Here is an 18942-nt window from a genome sequence, read left to right on the forward strand (position 1 = left end):
ATGTAAAGTCAGAGACGATCGCTCATCTATTGCTTACATGGATTGTGCAACGCATATACAGTTTAGGAGTTACTTTTAGCATCTTGGAACACAGAAGCTAAAAACAAGTAACCAAAAAATAACACAGCTTTTTGGCCAATCTCAAAGCACCCAATATACCAAGAGGTCAAGTAACTGAGTTTGTTTGTTTATTAGGATTTTAGCATCATGTTTTACACTTTTGGTTACATTCATGACAGAAACGATAGTTACTGGTTACACAAGATTCATCAGTTCACAAGTTTTAACGTCAAACACAGTCCTGGACTTTTTTTTAAATCTCCAATTCACCTCACTTGCATGTTTTTGGACTGTGGGAGGAAACCCACACAGATATGAAGAGAACATGCAAACTCCACACAGAAAGGACCCGGACCGCCCCACCTGGGGATTGAACACAGGACCTTCTTGCTTGTGAGGCAATTCAAATGTAAAGGTTTGTGTTTAGCAATTTCACGTTTTTCATTCGCATAGCGTTCAAGTGCCTCATGTTTACTGGTTAATTTGCACTATGAGGCGGCCCTAGTGTAATCGAGCGTCTTTAGAGTTTGCTGAGTTTATAAAGAAAGAAATAAACTGTACAAACTCTCAGGAGTATAATACTGTACTGGCTTGTTCTTTTGAGGCACAGCACAGAGATGATCACGTGTCTAGAGAAGCACACTTTTCCTTTGATTATGGAATGCACTTAATACGTGAACACATACATCAAACGTTGTCAGCATACTACACCACAGAAAAGTCCGTTACACTAGCAATCCTACAGCAATTCAGTTAGCAATCGGTTAGTAAAAATGTCCAAGATGTTGAAATGTACAGCAGCTAAAAACACGACTCGGGTAACTGAGTTTGGAAAACTCCCAACCAGTTTGTGGATATTGCTTTTGTACCAAATCTTGATTACAATGACCTGTTTGATATCACATTATTATTTAGTTTTTTTTACCTCATTACTAGCACTAACTTGCCCCTGTCCCAACTTTTTTCAGAATGTGTTGAAGGAATTGATGTATATCAACAAATGAAATCAAGTTGACCAGACTAAACATGGAATATCCTAGACATGTCAATTTAAGAAAAACTTTTGTATAATAATCCTGATTTAGGTAATGTAGGTAACATTAGAACATCAGCAAAGTCTACCTGGTATATTCCTCAAGTAACTTCTGGGGATCTAGTTGTGTTTGACTCAGAAATGTGTAGCTTAAACACTTATTGGCTACTAATTTAGAAACACCATACTAATACTGGGAAGGTCCCGTTTTTGTTTTCAGAACAGTCTCTATACTTTGTGGCTATTAATTCACACAGCATTAAAAACATTACTTTGAGACTTTGGGTCCATGTTGTCATAACATGATGTTTAAGCTTGTTGTGCACGTATGTATTTTAGTAGTTTACAAACACAACATGGTGGGAGCAAAAACTGGTCTGCAAGACACAATTTACGCTGCAAACCTTTACTGCAAACATTTTTCAAGTAGTTTGCTGGATGGATGGCCATAAAGCACACAAAAACAAGCTGTACACAAGTATGAGGAGTGTGATGAAATCTAATTTTAAAGCAATTAAAAAAAATACTAACACACCAATTGAAAACTCAGGTAACATACAGCTGCTCCTCTTACTCTGACTGGACTCACATGATGCTCGTTGTCACTGTAACATATACACCGATCAGGCATAACATTATGACCATTACATTTTACATTTACATTTTCTGCATTTAGCGGACGCCTTTATCCAAAGCGACTTACAGTACAGTGGCAGTATACAGTCTGAGCAATTGAGGGTTAAGGGCCTTGCTCAAGGGCCCAACAGCAGCAACCTGGCAGTAGTGGGGCTTGAACCAGCGACCTTCTGGTTACTAGTCCAGTTTCTTAACTAGGCTACGGCTTGCCCGCCTTCCTAATATTGTGTTGGTCCCCCGTTTGCTGCCAAAACAGCCCATTCAACTGTGATGCACTGTGTATTCGGATATCTTTCTATCAGAACCAGCATTAACTTCTTACAGTAGCTCATCTGTTGGATTCACTCCCCACGTGCATCAGTGAGCCTTGGCCACCCATGACCCTGTCGACGGTTTACCACTGTTCCCTCCTTGGATCACTTTTGATAGATACCGACCACTGCAGCCCGGACACACCCCACAAGAGCTGCAGTTTTGGAGATGCTCTGACCCAGTCGTCTAGCCATCACACTTTGGCCCTTGTCAAACTCGCTCAAATCCTTACGCTCGCCCATTTTTCCTGCTTCTAACATCAACTTTAAGAATAAAATGTTCACTTTCTGCCCAATATATCCCACCCACTAACAGGTGCCATGATGAAAAGATAATCAGTGTTATACAAGTCACCTTTCAGTGGTCATAATTTTAAGCCAGGTCGGTGTATGTGGTACTCTACACATGCATGTAAACAGAGATTTTTCTAGGACCTGTTTTGGATGATTGTTTTTTTGTATTAGCTATTATTAGATGTGTAAATTGTGACCATTAAGTAATGCACATAGTCAGCAACAATACTCTAATAAACTCTGACAGACTCAGATTCGTATAGAATGTGGCATTCAATCAATGTTGCATTGCAATAAGAAGAACCCAATGTGTGCCAAAAGCATTCCCTATTCCCCACCATACAGCTTAGCTAGTGCTTTAGTTATGGGTAAAAAGAAGCTGCACAACTGCCCCGCAATCCAAATAGAAGTTTAAAGTAATATATTTTTGGTAGTGTTGTTACTTAACAGCTGCTGTTGTACTCTGTATGTCTATGTTTGACATCTGATTTTTACACTGTGATGAATATTGACCTCAAAACTAAGTACATGGCCGTCTTAAGCTATAATAACATTTCTAAAGCTACAATAATAACATGGTCCTTGAGCAACACAGACACTTCTCGAAAATCAATCAATAAATAAACTATCCAAGTTCTTTATCTATATCTATAAAGTCCAGTGGCAGCACAGGGATACATCACATATTGTTGAAAAATGATCAGTGACGCTGCCTTTAAACTTAAAGCTGGATGAACAGAATTAGTTCCTCTTTAATTCCTGATGTTATTTAACAGCAATTTAACCCCTTAATGGTCTGTTCAACTATTTGGTTGAGTTTACTTTGAGTCTAATACTTAATTAAAAATAAGCTGTACTTAAAGGATCTTGTTTGGGCTGTATCTACTTCTTGGTTGACATGTTAAACTGAAAAATACTGGTAGATGGTTTTAATAATACAGCCTTTCTAATCTATAAGCCAACTTGAAGCCAGCAGCTGAAAAACCTCCATGAAAGTTGCAACATGTTTGTGATCATATCAGCTGTTTGGTAGAGGCTCAATAAAAATACTGTTTGAACTAGTAAATAATATTAATTGTTTGTTGTTGGTATAGTTCCATTGGTGAGACCATTAACGGTTTAAATGATTCAGCTGGAGGAAAGGGTTTCCATCAAAAATGCATACGAAATGAAAAAACAGATTGCATTATAATATACAGCATGACACAACAAATCCCTGGCTTCAATATACACCGATCAGCCATATCATTAAAACCACCTTCTTTGTCTCTGACATTACATCTACAAGATGGACCAACTAGGTAGGAGTGTCTAATAGAGTTTACAGTGAGTGGACACGGTATTTAAAAACTCCAGCAGCGCTGCTGTGTCTGATCCACTCACAGTGTCAGTGCTGAGAATTATCCACCACCTAAATAATACTTAGTCTGTGGTGGTCCTGTGGTGATCCAGACCATTGAAGAACTGGGTGAGAGCAGGCTAAATAAAATAGACAGTGAGTGTAGAAACAAGGTTTTAATGTTATGGCTGATCAGTGTATATTCAAAATTTGATACTTAATAATTTACTTAATACTTTACTTATATTGCTAATTGACTTAAAAAAAACAGGTGACAAAAAAAGGTAATAAATAATTAAATAATAAATGGCTTCTAAATAAACACAAAGATGCTGTACACATCCACAGTGCTTGTTTAACCGAGGAATCATTCTACCTTATGTTATCAGTTGTATTTACTGTCTTATGCAAACGTTAGTTGACTCCTGTTCTAAATCTATATATTTTATTTTATATTAACTGTGCATTAAAATGTACACTTATTTCTTGTAGGGGTGTGTTTAATTATTGTAAACATAAAATGCAAAATCTATGAGGCAATAAAGTACAAGTAAACACATTACAAGTAAATATATGAGTCTAAAGTCACATGATGACAAAAGTAAGCAGTATGCATTACTAAGCATTACTTAAGTGGGTTTGTTTATGCTTTCTGTCCCGTGTTCACACAGTCGCTAACAGTGGATGTTTAATATAATTAAAGTGTCATTTTATTAACATTAAATCGGCTGTAAAGAAGCAGGACAATAAAAACACTTACCGTGTCTTTGTCAGTGCAATTCACTTCTCGCTCCGCTTCGTCCGAAAGGTCCATTTGTATCGCATGCGAACCAGATATTATAAAACTGGGTTCGTGTTGATGTTGTAAGTATTTAAGTAGCAGAATTTCTGTTTCCTTTTGCTCTTAAGTGTTTGTTGTTTGCATTAATTCACTGTGCTGTGGACTCACTGTTGCACACGGTGCACAGGCGTGCAGAGTGAAGCTGCGTTGCTGTAGCAGCGGGAGCCGCGACAACAGCGCCGCCTATTGTGACGTCACAATGACCAATTACTCGCTCTCATGATCATTAAAGAGAAAAAACCCGGAAAAACAAAAACAAATAACATTTTCTTATTATTGTATTAATATAAATATTACTACAGAAACATTTAACTACACTGCTCAAAAAATTAAGGGAACACTTAAATCGCACATTGGATCGGGATTAACGAAAGATTCATTCATTCATTTTCTTATCCGCTTATCCAGTTAGGGTCGAGGGGAGGTGCTGGAGCCTATCCCAGCTTTTCAATGGGCGCAAGGCACACAGTAATACCAGTGGCGGCTCCTGCCAAATCTCTCAGGGGGGGCAATTGTTGCGATGATGGCCAAGGTGACCCGTTCAATGGGTAAATTAAAGCTTAAATAATTAACATCTTAAGTCATGTCAGTTTGCCCTCACAAATAACTTTGAACATGGAGAGAGACCAGCTTTACCATTAATCATAAAATTAAGTAAAGCCTTCACACTAACAATTTAATTCAGTCATCATTAGCATTTTATTTTAGGTGCAGCAGATCCTGAGGTGACGGTAGGCATGTTGACTGCTCCAATTAGGGTTGCCAACTTTCTGCTCCAATTAGGGTGGCGGAAGGCATAGGGTGGGGGGTGGTATGGTGGGTGTTTACCTGAGCGGGAGCGAGGGGTAGGTGGTTAGGGTTGCACCTATAAAAAATATAACTGGTCTTAGACAGTCATAGGGACATTATCAAAATGTTTTATTTAGGCTGTTTAACATTTATTATTTTCATTCTTTAGAATAATAAATCAGAACCATATTTTAGGCAAAACAACATAAAGAACATCATGTAACATTTTTCCTCAATAGTGCAAACAATATTTTTACATAATCCATCTTCACGCTGACATGCAGCCCCGGTTCTGGACTGCGTTGCTTAGGGAGGCAGTGAGAAAAGTGCCGGCCCTGCTTGTGTTACTTTACTTTATCCCTAAGCCGGATTCGAACCTGGGGCAGAAAAATACACACGACGCGCTCTGCCCACTGAGCTACTCAAACATTGAAGTAATAACAGATTGTTACGCTTATATGCCTGCGCACACACGGCGTTACTAAGACTAAAAGTGAACACTACTTAAAATAATAACCAAACGCTTTCTAATCCCCAAGGTAGCAGCAGTTTCCTTCTGTTTCATGCATATCGCCCTGTCTCAGTCTAACCTGCAGCATTTCTCTCGCGTTGATAAAAATACGGAACACCACGTTTAGTTTCCAAATAAGGAACGATTACGTGTGACGCAAGCACGTAAGTGCGAGCCCTCCCGGAACTCATTCAAAATGCATTGCAGTGCCTGCAGTTCGGAAAAAAGAGCTTTAACATGAGTCTATGAGAGCAATCAGGGGTGATTGGACTATGATATTCCGAGGCAAGACTGACTCCAGAACAGTCACAGCTAGTTTAACTCTGGTTGAATGTGATAGAAAATTTCTTCCCTTTCGCCCTTTGGTGGTGCGTCGCCCGATCGCCCTAAGGAACGAGCTGCCCTTGAGTAATACCCTGGACTGGACGCCAGTCCATCGCAGAGCAGACACACATTCACACACATACACACAGCCATTCACTTGTAGGGCAATTCAGTGTCTCCAGTTAACCTGACTGCATGTTTTTGGACTGTGGAAGGAAACACACGCAGAAACAGGGAGAACATGCAAACTACGCACAGAAAGGCCCCGGACCGCCCCGCCTAGGGATCGAACCCAGGACCTTCTTGCTGTGAGGCGACAGTGCTACCCACTGAGCCACCGTGCAGCCCTTAATTTACTGATATAAATTGTGAGTCCCATTACAGCTGGCATAAAGCTAACGCCTCATTGAGCCATAGGCATGTCATAACAACAGTCAAACAAGGCAATCGGGCCTGACAGAGGAGTGTTTCTGGACATCTTGTAGGCTATTAATGTGGTGGCATAGGTATGGCCGAATATGATGACTTTTTTGATGATGACAGTTTTGTCGTTGTTTAACTTAAGGAAGTTTTTTAACATCCAGCATTTAACATCCCTGAGACAGTCCAGGATATGGTTGATATCCTCTTAAGTGTTTACTAGTGTATGATCATGAAGCACCTCCCCTGCTGTGCTTCCTCATGCTTTCTAATTTTGTAGCTATTAGAACCCTTTTGTTTGACTTTTTCACAACACACTAGACTCCTTGACAACATACTACACTTAACATCTTTTATAGGGTTATAACTGTACTGTTTGCTTTTTGTAATATGGTGTTATATAAAAGCTCAACAGGAGCTTAACATCAAAATCCTTCTATCCGGTGTCACCCAGAGGGTGACAGTGTCGTCTTTTGAGCTGGTTTTAAAGCTTAACATTTATGTTGTCATAAAAAGCTTGTTTTCGTTGTCAGAACTGGCCTGCTTGTTAGGGATATAGAGAACCAGATTTCTGTTAGCCAGCTTTGTATTTGGTTTGAAAAGCTATATTAACAAGTCACAACACAGATTAAACTGAATAACTCCTTATTAACTGACCTCTACCAAACACTACTCATAATTAATGTACAACCCCAAATCAGAAAAAGTTGGGACAGTGTGGAAAAAGCAAATAAAATAAAAATGCAGTGTTCCTTACATTTACTTTGACTTTTATTTTATTGCAGACAGGATGAACCTGAGATATTTCATGTTTTATCTGCTCAATTTAATTTAATTTGTTAATATACCTCCATTCCTGCATTTCAGGCCTGCAACACATTCCAAAAAAAGTTGGGATGGGGGCAATTTAGGGTTAGTAATAAGGTGAAAAAACTTAATAATGATGTGATTCCAAACAGGTGATGTAAACAGGTGATTGTAATCATGGTTTGGTACAAAAGCAGCATCCAGGAAAGGCTGAGTCTTTGATGAGCAAAGATGATCAGAGAATCTCCAGTTTGTCAACAGATGTGTGAGAAAATTATTGAAACATTTAAAAACAATGTACCTCAAAGAAAGATTGGAAGAGATTTGCATATTTCTCCCTCTACAATGCATAATATCATTAAACGAATCAAGCAATCGGGAGGAATTTCAGTGTGTAAAGGCCAAGGGCGCAAGCTTCAGCTGAACTCCGGTGATCTTCGGTCCCTCAGACGGCACTTCATCAAGAACCTCCACTCAACAATAGCTGATATAACCACATGGGTGAGGGATTACTTTGGCAAACCTTTGTCAAGCACTACAATACAGAGTTACATGCACAAATGCAATTTAAAACTGTACTGTGCAAAAAAGAAGCCTCATGTTAACCATGTCCAGAAGCGGTGTCGACTTCTCTGGGCTCTGAGGCATCTAGGATGGACCATCACACAGTGGAAACGTGTATTGTGGTCAGATGAATTAGCATTACAGGTCTTTTTTTGGAAAAAATGGTCAGGGTCTGTCATGGTATGGGGGTGTGTCAGTGCCCTTGGCAAAGGTCATTTACACTTCTGTGATGGCAGCATTAATGCAGAAAAGCACATTGAGATCTTAAAGCAACATATGCTGCCTTCAAGACGTCATCTTTTTCAGGGACGTCCAGCATTTTTCAACAAGACAATGCAAATCCACATGCTGCACACATTACAAAGGCATGGCTGCGGAAGAAGATGGTACGGGTACTGGACTGGCCTGCCTGCAGTCCTGACCTGTCCCCAATAAAAAATGCGACAATGACGACCCCGTACTGTTGTACATCTTAAGACGTTTGCAGGAAGAATGGGACAAAATAAAAGCTGAAACACTAAATCACTTGGTCTCCTCGGTGCCAAAATGTCTTTTAAGTGTGGTGAAAAGAAATGGCAACATTACAAAGTGGTAAATGCTTTACTGTCCCAACTTTTTTTTCCTGAAATGCAGGAATGGATGTTTATTAATAAATAAAATGAAGTTGAACAGATAAAACATGAAATATCTCAGGTTCATCCTGTCTGCAATCAAATAAAAGTCAAAGTAAATGTAAGAAACTCTGTGTTTTTATTATTTGCATTTTCCATGCTGTCCCAACTTTTTCTGATTTGGGGTTGTATTTTATGCTTAGTAATCCTAGCTTGCTAGTAATCTGTTAAAATGTTGTATATGCCTGTGACACAGGAAGTTATTATTTGACAATTTCATATAACTGAAGTGGGGTGGAGATTGATGGCTTTCTGTTACACTAAAGAATATGTCATGCTCTAGAGTCTAGACTTAACTATATAATAGCTCAGCTCTCAGCATTTTATCTTATCACAAAAAGGGGGATTAAAGAAGATATTCTGTAAGGAACAGTTCGATAATCACTGGTGTCCCTGCAGTACAAACACTTAAGGGATAAACAAGCACTTGGTTTCTATGGAAAAGATTACGAAACCTACAAAACTAAGATTAACCTCAATATAAATAGAAAAAAAACACTTTATGTAACCAACTGGATTGTATACAACGACAAAAAAGAAAGGCAACTCAGAACAACAAAAGCAGGAACGAGTTCCTAAAAAACAAGCATGGACATTGAACCAGAGAACACAGTATGCTGCACAGAGCGTACCTGGAAGAAAGGATCAAACCAAGGATGTTGCATCTGAGCAACACCCACACTACTACTGTGTGCTTCGGGTCGTTGTCATGTTGGAAGGTAAACCTTCGCCCCAGTCTAAGGTCCAGAGCACTCTGGAGCAGGTTTTCTTCAAGGATCTTGGTGTATTTAGCTGCATTCATCTTTCCCTCTATCAGAACTCGTCGCCCCGGTCCCACTGCATCATGATGCTGCCACCGCCATGTTCACTGTAGGGATGGCATTAGCCAGGTGATGAGCGGTGCCTGGTTTCCTCCAGACGTAACGCTTGGTATTCAGGATAAAAAGTTTAGTTTTGGTATGATCAGACCAAAGAATGTTGTTTCTAATGGATTGAGAGTCCTCTAGGTGCCTTTTGGCAAACTCCAAGCGGGCCATCATGTGTCTTTTACTAAGGAGTGGCTTCCGTCTGGCCACTCTACCATAAAGGCGTGATTTGTGGAGTGGTGCCTGGATGGTTGATCTTCTCATAGGTTCTCCCATCTCTACAAGGACACGCTGGAGCTCTGTCAGAGTGACCCTAAGCTCTGTCCTGCTCACCTCCTTGACCATTCTCCAGATCTATGCCTTGACACAATCCTGTTTCTGAGGTCTGCAGATGATTCCTTTGACCCCATGGCTTGGAGTTTGCTCTGATATGCACTGTTAACTGTGGGACCTTATATAGGCAGGTGTTTGCAAACCCCAATCATGTCCAATCAATTGAATTTACCACAGGTGGACTCCAGTTAAATTGTAGAAACATCTCAAGCAGTATCAGTGAAAACAAAATGCACCTCAGCTCATATTTGGGTGTCATATCAAAGGGTGTGCACACTTGTGTACATATGATAGTTTACATTTTGATTTTTGTTAATAAAAAAGGTGAAAGGGGTGTGCAGACTTTCCGGCTTCACTGTACTGTATATCAGAGATGGAACAATTCCATATAATGCTCATGGTTTTGTAACAAGATGTTTAGGTGTTGGGTTTAACAAACATTTGACCATAAATTTTTTATATGTAATACATAAAGATGCTACATCAAACTAACAGAACATTTCAGCATAATGCAATAAGATCACAGTGAAGTTCAACTTGGGAGCATTTACTTAATTGTGCCTTTTGACGTCGTGGGATTTAGAAGGCATGCACCCAGGCAAAAATAAAGGGTTAGGAATGATAAAAGGCTGGTCAGACTGGTTATTTAGCACAAGAGAAAATGACTGTGGCCTTCTAGCTATGACATAAAGTACAAGCTGGGGCTTCTTATTTTCCTACAGTCTTAACAGTTCTGTTATCTTCACCAACTTAACAGTTATGTTTTAGAGAATTATAAACTTTTAACTTTGTGGCAGTTTTGGCTTGGTAACAACTGTGCATGTTATGCTTGGAGATGAATATTGCACTGATGGTAGTTGTTCCTTGTAGTAAATGTGCTGAATGCAGCAGAAATGAGAAGACATAAAGACCTGAGTTAGAATTGTTATCGCCATTGTTAATTCTCTTAAACCTTTATTTAATTGACAAAAGTGCAAAGTTAGGATTTTCAATGTTTGGCTGACCAACAGTATCATATTTTGCAAACATAAACAAATCTGATACCTGCAACACACTCAAAAAAAAGTCAGGACAGTGACAAAATTAAAAGTCAGTTAATCAAAAATTCAAATTGCATCATTTCCCCCCACATTTTCTCCTAATTTAGTTGTATCCATTTCCCCAAATGTAACTTTGTCCTCTGCTGCAGCAGCCCGCCACCCTAAATAAGAAGAGGAACAGACTATCAGATGTCCCCTCCATCTTGCCGCTGTTTTCATCTGGTAGAAACGGAGACAAAGAGCAGAATCACCTACAGAGTCGTGCACTACAATCTGTGATACAAACTATGAAGTATGTAGGTGTCATGCAGACACCTTCACCAGCCAGCATTGCAGCAGCAATGAGGAACACCTTCGTCCATCCTTCTCTCAAGACAAATCACAGATTCTTCTTCTTCCATTTGCAGCTATAACAGCTTATACTTTTCATGGAAGGCTTTCTACTAGATTTTGTATGTGGGAATTTTTGCCCAATTATCCAGATTTGTGAGGTCGGACACTGATGTTGGATGAGAGGGTCTAGCTTGCAATTACCATTCCAGTTCATCCCAAAGATGTTCAATGGGGTTAAAGTCATCGCTTGACTGCATGAATTCAGTATCCCATTACTTTTGTCCATATTTTTATCTTTATCAGGGCCTTATTAACAATTGTTTGATCCATGTAAACATTTAAGTTACAGGTCAGTAAAGCAGCTGTTTTCTGTGTTTTGTGTTAAATGCATCTTTTGAACATGTGTGGTCCCCACTGGTAACCTTCCACACACACACACACACACACACAAACACACACAAACACAAACACACAAATCATGGGTTAATATGCAAATAAATTACATCACAGGGCCCCTTGGGTTTTTTTCACCTGACTGGTTCCCACAAGTATGTAAAGTATCTCAGGTCTGCCTTCTACTCTTAATTTTGAGTATTAAAAGTGATAGACAGCATATCAACAGTTACCTGATCCTGGATCAGCCTTTACTTTGCCTGTAAACCAATTAGAAAGGCTGGTCCTCACCCGGCACCATCTAGTCGTGTCTGTCAGTCTGTCTGTGTGTGTCATTCTTGTTAACCTTTTTTTATTAAAAATACATGTAATTTACAAAAACGTAAGTTACATAGGGTGAAGTCAGATCATTTGGGACACTATTTGTTGGATTAACAAGAAAACCATCTACAATTCTGAAGACTACCTTAAGTGTTATTTTTAGAATTGGTTATGAACTGTTGCTATATTGCTATAAAGAAAATGAGTTGCCAGATAAAATACTTTCAAATACACATCAAGAACCCCTTTCTCACACAAATGTAATGTTTAGGTGAAATGGAACAGCTGGTAAGCTAAAATTGGACAGTCAGTAAAGTTGACACCAAACAAATCACCTTATGTTGTGATGTTTGCATTGGCATTGGACGTAGCCAAATGTAATGTCTGTAAGATGACAAGGTGGCACAGAATAGCATAGTTACTCAAGTTTATGGCAGACATCCCAAGTCTCCCGGAAGTTCCGGGAGTCTCCCGCATATACATAGCGGCTCCCTGATGCCCGCAAGTCAGATAAAATCTCCCAGAATCTAGAACGAGCAGCCAAGAGCGCACACACACACACACACACACACACACACACACACACACACACACAAACACACACGCACGCGGGCGACACAGACTATTTTCCCCGATCGCATATTAAATCCGTGATCTGATATACAATCTAGCGCACTGTGTCGGAAACATAAATCAATTGTCTAATATACTGTCTAGTGCACTATGTAGGGAACATAAATCCGTTATCTGATAAACAATTTAGTGCACTATGTAGGGAACATAATTAATTTTGTAATACACTATCTAGTGCACTATGTAAGGAACACAAATCATCATCTATTACACTATCTAGTGCACTATGTAGGGAACATAGATCCGTGATCTGATATACAATCTAGTGCACTGTGTAGGGAACATAAACCAATTGTCTAATTCACTATCTAGTGCACTACGTAGGGAACATAAATTCATATCTAAAATACTATCTAGTGCACTATGTAGGGAACATAAATCCGTTATCTGATATACAATTTAGTGTACTATGTAGGGAACCTAAATCCGTTAACTAATACGCTACCTAAAGCATTATGTAAGAAACATAAGTCTATTATCTAGTACACTATCTGATGCACTAAGTAAGAAACATAAATTCTTTTTTAATATACAATCTAGTGCACAATCTAGCAACTTGGGATGTCTGTTATGGCACCCAGTAGCCTAAAAACCTGCCAAGAAAAGAAAAGTGTCCCATTGTAGTCGAATTTGTTACATTTTTACATTTGCTGTGACTTTATTTTAAACTTAGTATAACGCTGAGAATCATGCATTATATAATATTTAAAACGCATCTAGACAATGTCGATGATAAAGCGACAAGGCTTTAAATACAGTGCACTGTCGCCCCCTGCTGCTCATTATTAGGAATGTTTCACTTTTGCTTAACGATAGCTGTAAAACACGGCAGGTATGGGCGGCAGGTGGACTGCGCTGTATCAAAAGTCATGCCGCTAAAATGATACAATTTGGGCATCAATTCAATAGCAGATTAAAAAATATTCCACTCTACTACCATCAAAACATGTTTACTAAGGACTGTTCAAATAAGCCAAAAATAAAAGTAGCAATATACACTGCCTGGCCAAAAAAAAGGTCACACTCTAATATTTGGCTTTGATTACGGCGCGCATTCGCTGTGGCATCGTTTCCACAAGCTTCTGCAATGTCACAACATTTATTTCTGTCCAGAGTTGCATTCATTTTTCCCCAAGATCTTGTATTGATGATGGGAGATTTCGACCACTTCGCAAAGTCTTCTCCAGCACATCCCAAAGATTCTCAATGGGGTTCAGGTCTGGACAGGGTGGCAAGGTATAGTCTAGGCCAGGAAGGCTTCTGTCCAGTGTATTGGGGGGTGTGTCATCATTCACAGATGATGTTGTCCTTCTGTCTTCCAGCATGCACTTGAGCGTTTGGTATGTGGATCAGCACCTTTAAGTCTAAGGCCATGGTTATTTCCTGGTGAAACCAAACCGGAAATCGGGGTCATGTTCTTGAGTGATGAGAAGAGGGATTGTGAGATCGACTGTAGGTTAGGGGCAGCATTGGCAGTGATGCGGGTCGCTGTACCAGACCATAGTGGTAATGTCCACACCATCACCTATGGTCATGAGCTTTGGGTCCATAGTGGTAATGTCCACACTATCACCTATGGTCATGAGCTTTGGGTCCATAGTGGTAATGTCCACACCATCACCTATGGTCATGAGCTTTGGGTCCATAGTGGTAATGTCCACACCATCACCTATGGTCATGAGCTTTGGGTAATGACCAAAAGAACAAGATTGTGGATACAAGCGGCCAATGAGTTTTGTCCGATGGGTTGCTGGGCATACTCCATGTGAGAAGTTCTTCGGTCCGAGAAAAGCTCAGAGTAGAACCACTGCTCCTTCGCGTAAAGAGAAGCCAATTGAGGTGGTTCGGGCAACTAATAAGGATGCCTTCTAGACGCCATTGGAGGCATACCAGGCCTAGCCAACTGGAAGGAGGCCCTGGGGCAGACCCAGAACACGCTGGAGAAATTATATCTCTCTTTAAGTGGTCCTTGGGCTTATCACTTCATGTGTGTCATTTTTCAGGTGCCCACAAAAGTTGCTTGCTAAATCATTGGTTGTGAAAACTATGAAGCCTAAATATTTCAGCAGATACCTTCAATTAAGAAAATGGAAGTACAAAGTAAAACCCCAAATCAGAAAAAGTTGGGACAGTATGGAAAATGCAAATAAAATAAAAATGCAGTGTTCCTTACATTTACTTTGACTTTTATTTGATTGCAGACAGTTTGAACCTGAGATATTTCATGTTTTATCTGCTCAACTTCATTTCATTTGTTAATAAACCTCCATTCCTGAATTTCAGGCCTGCAACACATTCCAAAAAAAGTTGGGATGGGGGCAATTTAGGTGAAAATACTAAATCATGATGTGATTCCAAACAGGTGATGTCAGCAGGTGATTGTAATCATGTTTTGGTACAAAAGCAGCAATCAGGAAAGGCTGAGTCTTTGATGAGCAAAGATGATCAGAGGATCTCCAGTTTGTCAACAAATGTGTGAGAAAATTATTGAAATGTTTAAAAACAATGAACCTCAAAGAAGGATTGGAAGGGATTTACATATTTCTCCCTCTACAGTGCATAATATCATTAAACAATTCAAGGAATCAGGAGGAATTTCAGTGGGTAAAGGCCAAGGGTGCAAGCTTAAACTGAACGTCTGTGATCTTTGATCCCTCACTCAACAATAGCTGATATAACCACATGGGTGAGGGATTACTTTGGCAAACCTTTGTCCAGCACTACAATACAGAGTTACATGCACAAATGCCACTTAAAACTTTACTGTGCAAAAAAGAAGCCTAATGTTAACCATGTCCAGAAGCGGCGTCAACTTATCTGGGCTCTGAGGCATCTAGGATGGACCGAACACAGTGGAAATGTGTATTGTGGTCAGATGAATCAGCATTCCAGGTCTTTTTTGGACCAAAGACAAAAAGGACCATCCAGACTGTTATCAGCAACAAGTCCAAAAGCCAGGGTCTGTCATGGTATGGGGCTGTGTCAGTGCCCTCAGCAAAGGTCATTTACACTTCTGTGATGGCAGCATTAATGCAGAAAAGTACTTTGAGATCTTAGAGCAACATGTGCTGCCTTCAAGACGTCATCTTTTCCAGGGACGTCCATGCATTTTTCAACTAAACAATGCAAAACCACATGCTGCACACATTACAAAGGCATGGCTGCAAAAGAAGAGGGTACGGGTACTGGACTGGCCTGCCTGCAGTCCTGACGTGTCCATAATAGAGAATGTGTGGAGGATTTTGAAATGAATAATGCGCCAACGACGACCCCATACTGCTGAACATCTTAAGACGTGTTTGCAGGAAGAATGGGACAAAATAAAAGCTGAAACACGAAATCACTTGGTCTCCTCGGTGCCAAAACGTCTTTTAAGTGTGGTGAAAAGGAATAGCAACATTACAAAGTGGTAAATGCAATGAAATAAAAGTCAAAGTAAATGTTGTATTATTATTATTATTATTATCAAACACAATTAAAAACACCGGGCTAAGAAGAAATGTTTTTTTTTTTATTATAAAGATGCAAACATATTAGGAATGATCTTTTTACTTTCCAGAATTAGAACTGACATCAGAATGAATGAAAAAGAAAGACAACACATTTATGCAATGTGAAAGGAAGAATCAAACAACTACACAACATAGAACATACCTGCAAACGTGTAGACAGTAGTACTAATATTTAATCGCTGTGGTTAATCTTTCACTTTTTTTTTTAATTAAATCGAGATGTTGAAGCACCACAAATGTACTTTATCACTTCATTATTTTCTCAACATAGTGCTTCTCTAGTTTCCTTACAGAATTAAGGCAACTATTGATTGATTTCACTCATCTAAACCATGATTACATTCAACATACCATAAAAAAGTAATAAAAAATAGCCTGCTCGAGTTTTACAGCGTATTTACACTAAGAGCTCAGTGTATAGTGTTGAAACAGTTCTCCGTAAAACCTTTCTCTGATCAGCAGTTGGTGGTCTGTAGCTGGGATTCAGTAAGGATGGATGCAATGCTGTTAGAATCAGTGACTGCATCCTCTTCCTCAGAGCTCACAGTGGATCCCAGAGTGGGACGCAATGTCTGCTGAACCTTCCTCCTGACAAACGACAAAGCCACACTCTTATACCTCCAGCTCGAACAATAAAAAGGTTTTTTTTTTTGTTTTTTTTTTTTTACAATAGCACAGCATGGTCTTAAATGTCCCACATTTTAAAATCATATAAAAAGTACAAACTTTCAGTCATCAGGAGCAAAACAAAACATGTACTTGCAAGCACATTAGTAAGAGTGAGGGAGAAAAGTAATCAAAAACTGATTTTGCATGCAAATTCACATTGGGATGCAGCATCACGTAATAATTCACTTTGCAAAGCAAGCTCGAGTGCATGTTATGCTAATCATGCTTTTAGGTGTTCAGTACCTTTCAAAACATGGCTTTCTTCAGAAGACCTTTTCAAATAGAACATAGTCAAATTCGACAGGTTTAGTATTCCATCTGATCACATAAGACCATTTTATTATTTTGTCAATTTTTTTTAGTCTGTATTACTAATTGTTATGTAAACCTATTAAACAGCTTGGTTTTGCATTCAAAAACACATCACATGGTATGTTGTGGTGATTTATTTGGTACAAAAAATACAAAAACTATTGATCTGGCAGCTACAGTGCCTTGCAAAAGTATTCAGCCCCCTTGAACTTTTCAACCTTTTGCCACATTTCAGGCTTCAAACATAACGATATGAAATTGTAATTTTTTGTGAAGAATCAACAACAAGTGCGACACAATCGTGAAGTGGAACGAAATTTATTGGATATTTTAAACTTTTTTTAGAAATAAAAAACTGAAAAGTGGGGCGTGCAATATTATTCAGCCCCCTTGCGTTAATACTTTGTAGCGCCACCTTTTGCTGCGATTACAGCTGCAAGTCGCTTGGGGTATGTCTCTATCAGTTTTGCACATCGAGAGACAGAAATTTTTGCCCATTCTTCCTTGCAAAACAGCTCGAGCTCAGTGAGGTTGGATGGAGAGCGTTTGTGAACAGCAGTTTTCAGCTCTTTCCACAGATTCTCGATGGGATTCAGGTCTGGACTTTGACTTGGCCATTCTAACACCTGGATACGTTTATTTGTGAACCATTCCATTGTAGATTTTGCTTTATGTTTTGGATCATTGTCTTGTTGGAAGATAAATCTCCGTCCCAGTCTCAGGTCTTTTGCAGAATGCAACAGGTTTTCTTCCAGAATGGTCCTGTATTTGGCTCCATCCATCTTCCCATCAATTTTAACCATCTTCCCTGTCCCTGCTGAAGAAAAGCAGGCCCAAACCATGATGCTGCCACCACCATGTTTGACAGTGGGGATGGTGTGTTCAGGGTGATGAGCTGTGTTGCTTTTACGCCAAACATAACGTTTTGCATTGTGGCCAAAAAGTTCGATTTTGGTTTCATCTGACCAGAGCACCTTCTTCCACATGTTTGGTGTGTCTCCCAGGTGACTTTTTATAGATATCTTTGAGAAATGGCTTTCTTCTTGCCACTCTTCCATAAAGGCCAGATTTGTGCAGTGTACGACTGATTGTGTCCTATGGACAGAGTCTCCCACCTCAGCTGTAGATCTCTGCAGTTCATTCAGAGTGATCATGGGCCTCTTGGCTGCATCTCTGATCAGTCTTCTCCTTGTTTGAGCTGAAAGTTTAGAGGGACGGCCGGGTCTTGGTAGATTTGCAGTGGTCTGATACTCCTTCCATTTCAATATGATCGCTTGCACAGTGCTCCTTGAGATGTTTAAAGCTTGGGAAATCTTTTTGTATCCAAATCCGGCTTTAAACTTCTCCACAACAGTATCTCGGACCTGCCTGGTGTGTTCCTTGGTCTTCATGATGCTCTCTGCGCTTTAAACAGAACTCTGAGACTGTCACAGAGCAGGTGCATTTATACAGAGACTTGATTACACACAGGTGGATTCTATTTATCACCATCAGTCATTTAGGTCAACATTGGATCATTCAGAGATCCTCACTGAACTTCTGGAGTGAGTTTGCTGCACTGAAAGTAAAGGGGCTGAATAATATTGCACGCCCCACTTTTTAGTTTTTTATTTCTAAAAAAAGTTTAAAATATCCAATAAATTTCGTTCTACTTCACGATTGTGTCCCACTTGTTGTTGATTCTTCACAAAAAATTACAATTTCATATCGTTATGTTTGAAGCCTGAAATGTGGCAAAAGGTTGAAAAGTTCAAGGGGGCTGAATACTTTTGCAAGGCACTGTAAGTACCAATACCAGAGCTAAAGAAATGAGTAGGATCTGCCATCAAAATCTCTCTACTGAGTATTGTAGTTGTCTTCAGTCTGTTTTGCTAAACTCAAACTCTTTAAGGCACAAGAAGTGTAGGGTTAAGAGCAAATAATGTAGGTC

The 18942-nt window shown here is 39.5% G+C and overlaps 2 protein-coding genes across 5 annotated transcripts in view; both read right to left on the reverse strand.

Moving 5' to 3' along the window:
- Positions 1 to 4589, reverse strand: part of tuft1b (tuftelin 1b) — a 77457-nt gene extending 72868 nt beyond the window's left edge. For both annotated transcript variants that reach the window (XM_062990089.1, XM_062990088.1), the window contains exon 1: positions 4434 to 4589. In XM_062990089.1, coding sequence (XP_062846159.1) covers positions 4434 to 4487 — 54 coding nt within the window. In that variant the 5' untranslated portion in view covers positions 4488 to 4589. The remainder of the gene's footprint in view (positions 1 to 4433) is intronic.
- An 11458-nt stretch (positions 4590 to 16047) lies between these two features.
- cgnb (cingulin b) overlaps positions 16048 to 18942 on the reverse strand; it is a 70108-nt gene continuing 67213 nt past the window's right edge. For 2 of the 3 annotated variants that reach the window (XM_063011213.1, XM_063011205.1), the window contains one exon: positions 16048 to 16619. In XM_063011213.1, coding sequence (XP_062867283.1) covers positions 16487 to 16619 — 133 coding nt within the window. In that variant the 3' untranslated portion in view covers positions 16048 to 16486. Of the gene's footprint in view, positions 16620 to 16943; positions 16973 to 18942 lie in introns of all 3 variants that reach the window. The other variant, XM_063011220.1, reaches the window with a different exon arrangement.

The sequence above is a fragment of the Trichomycterus rosablanca genome, chromosome 2 (genome assembly GCF_030014385.1).
Source record: "Trichomycterus rosablanca isolate fTriRos1 chromosome 2, fTriRos1.hap1, whole genome shotgun sequence".
In the NCBI taxonomy this organism is placed as follows: domain Eukaryota; kingdom Metazoa; phylum Chordata; class Actinopteri; order Siluriformes; family Trichomycteridae; genus Trichomycterus; species Trichomycterus rosablanca.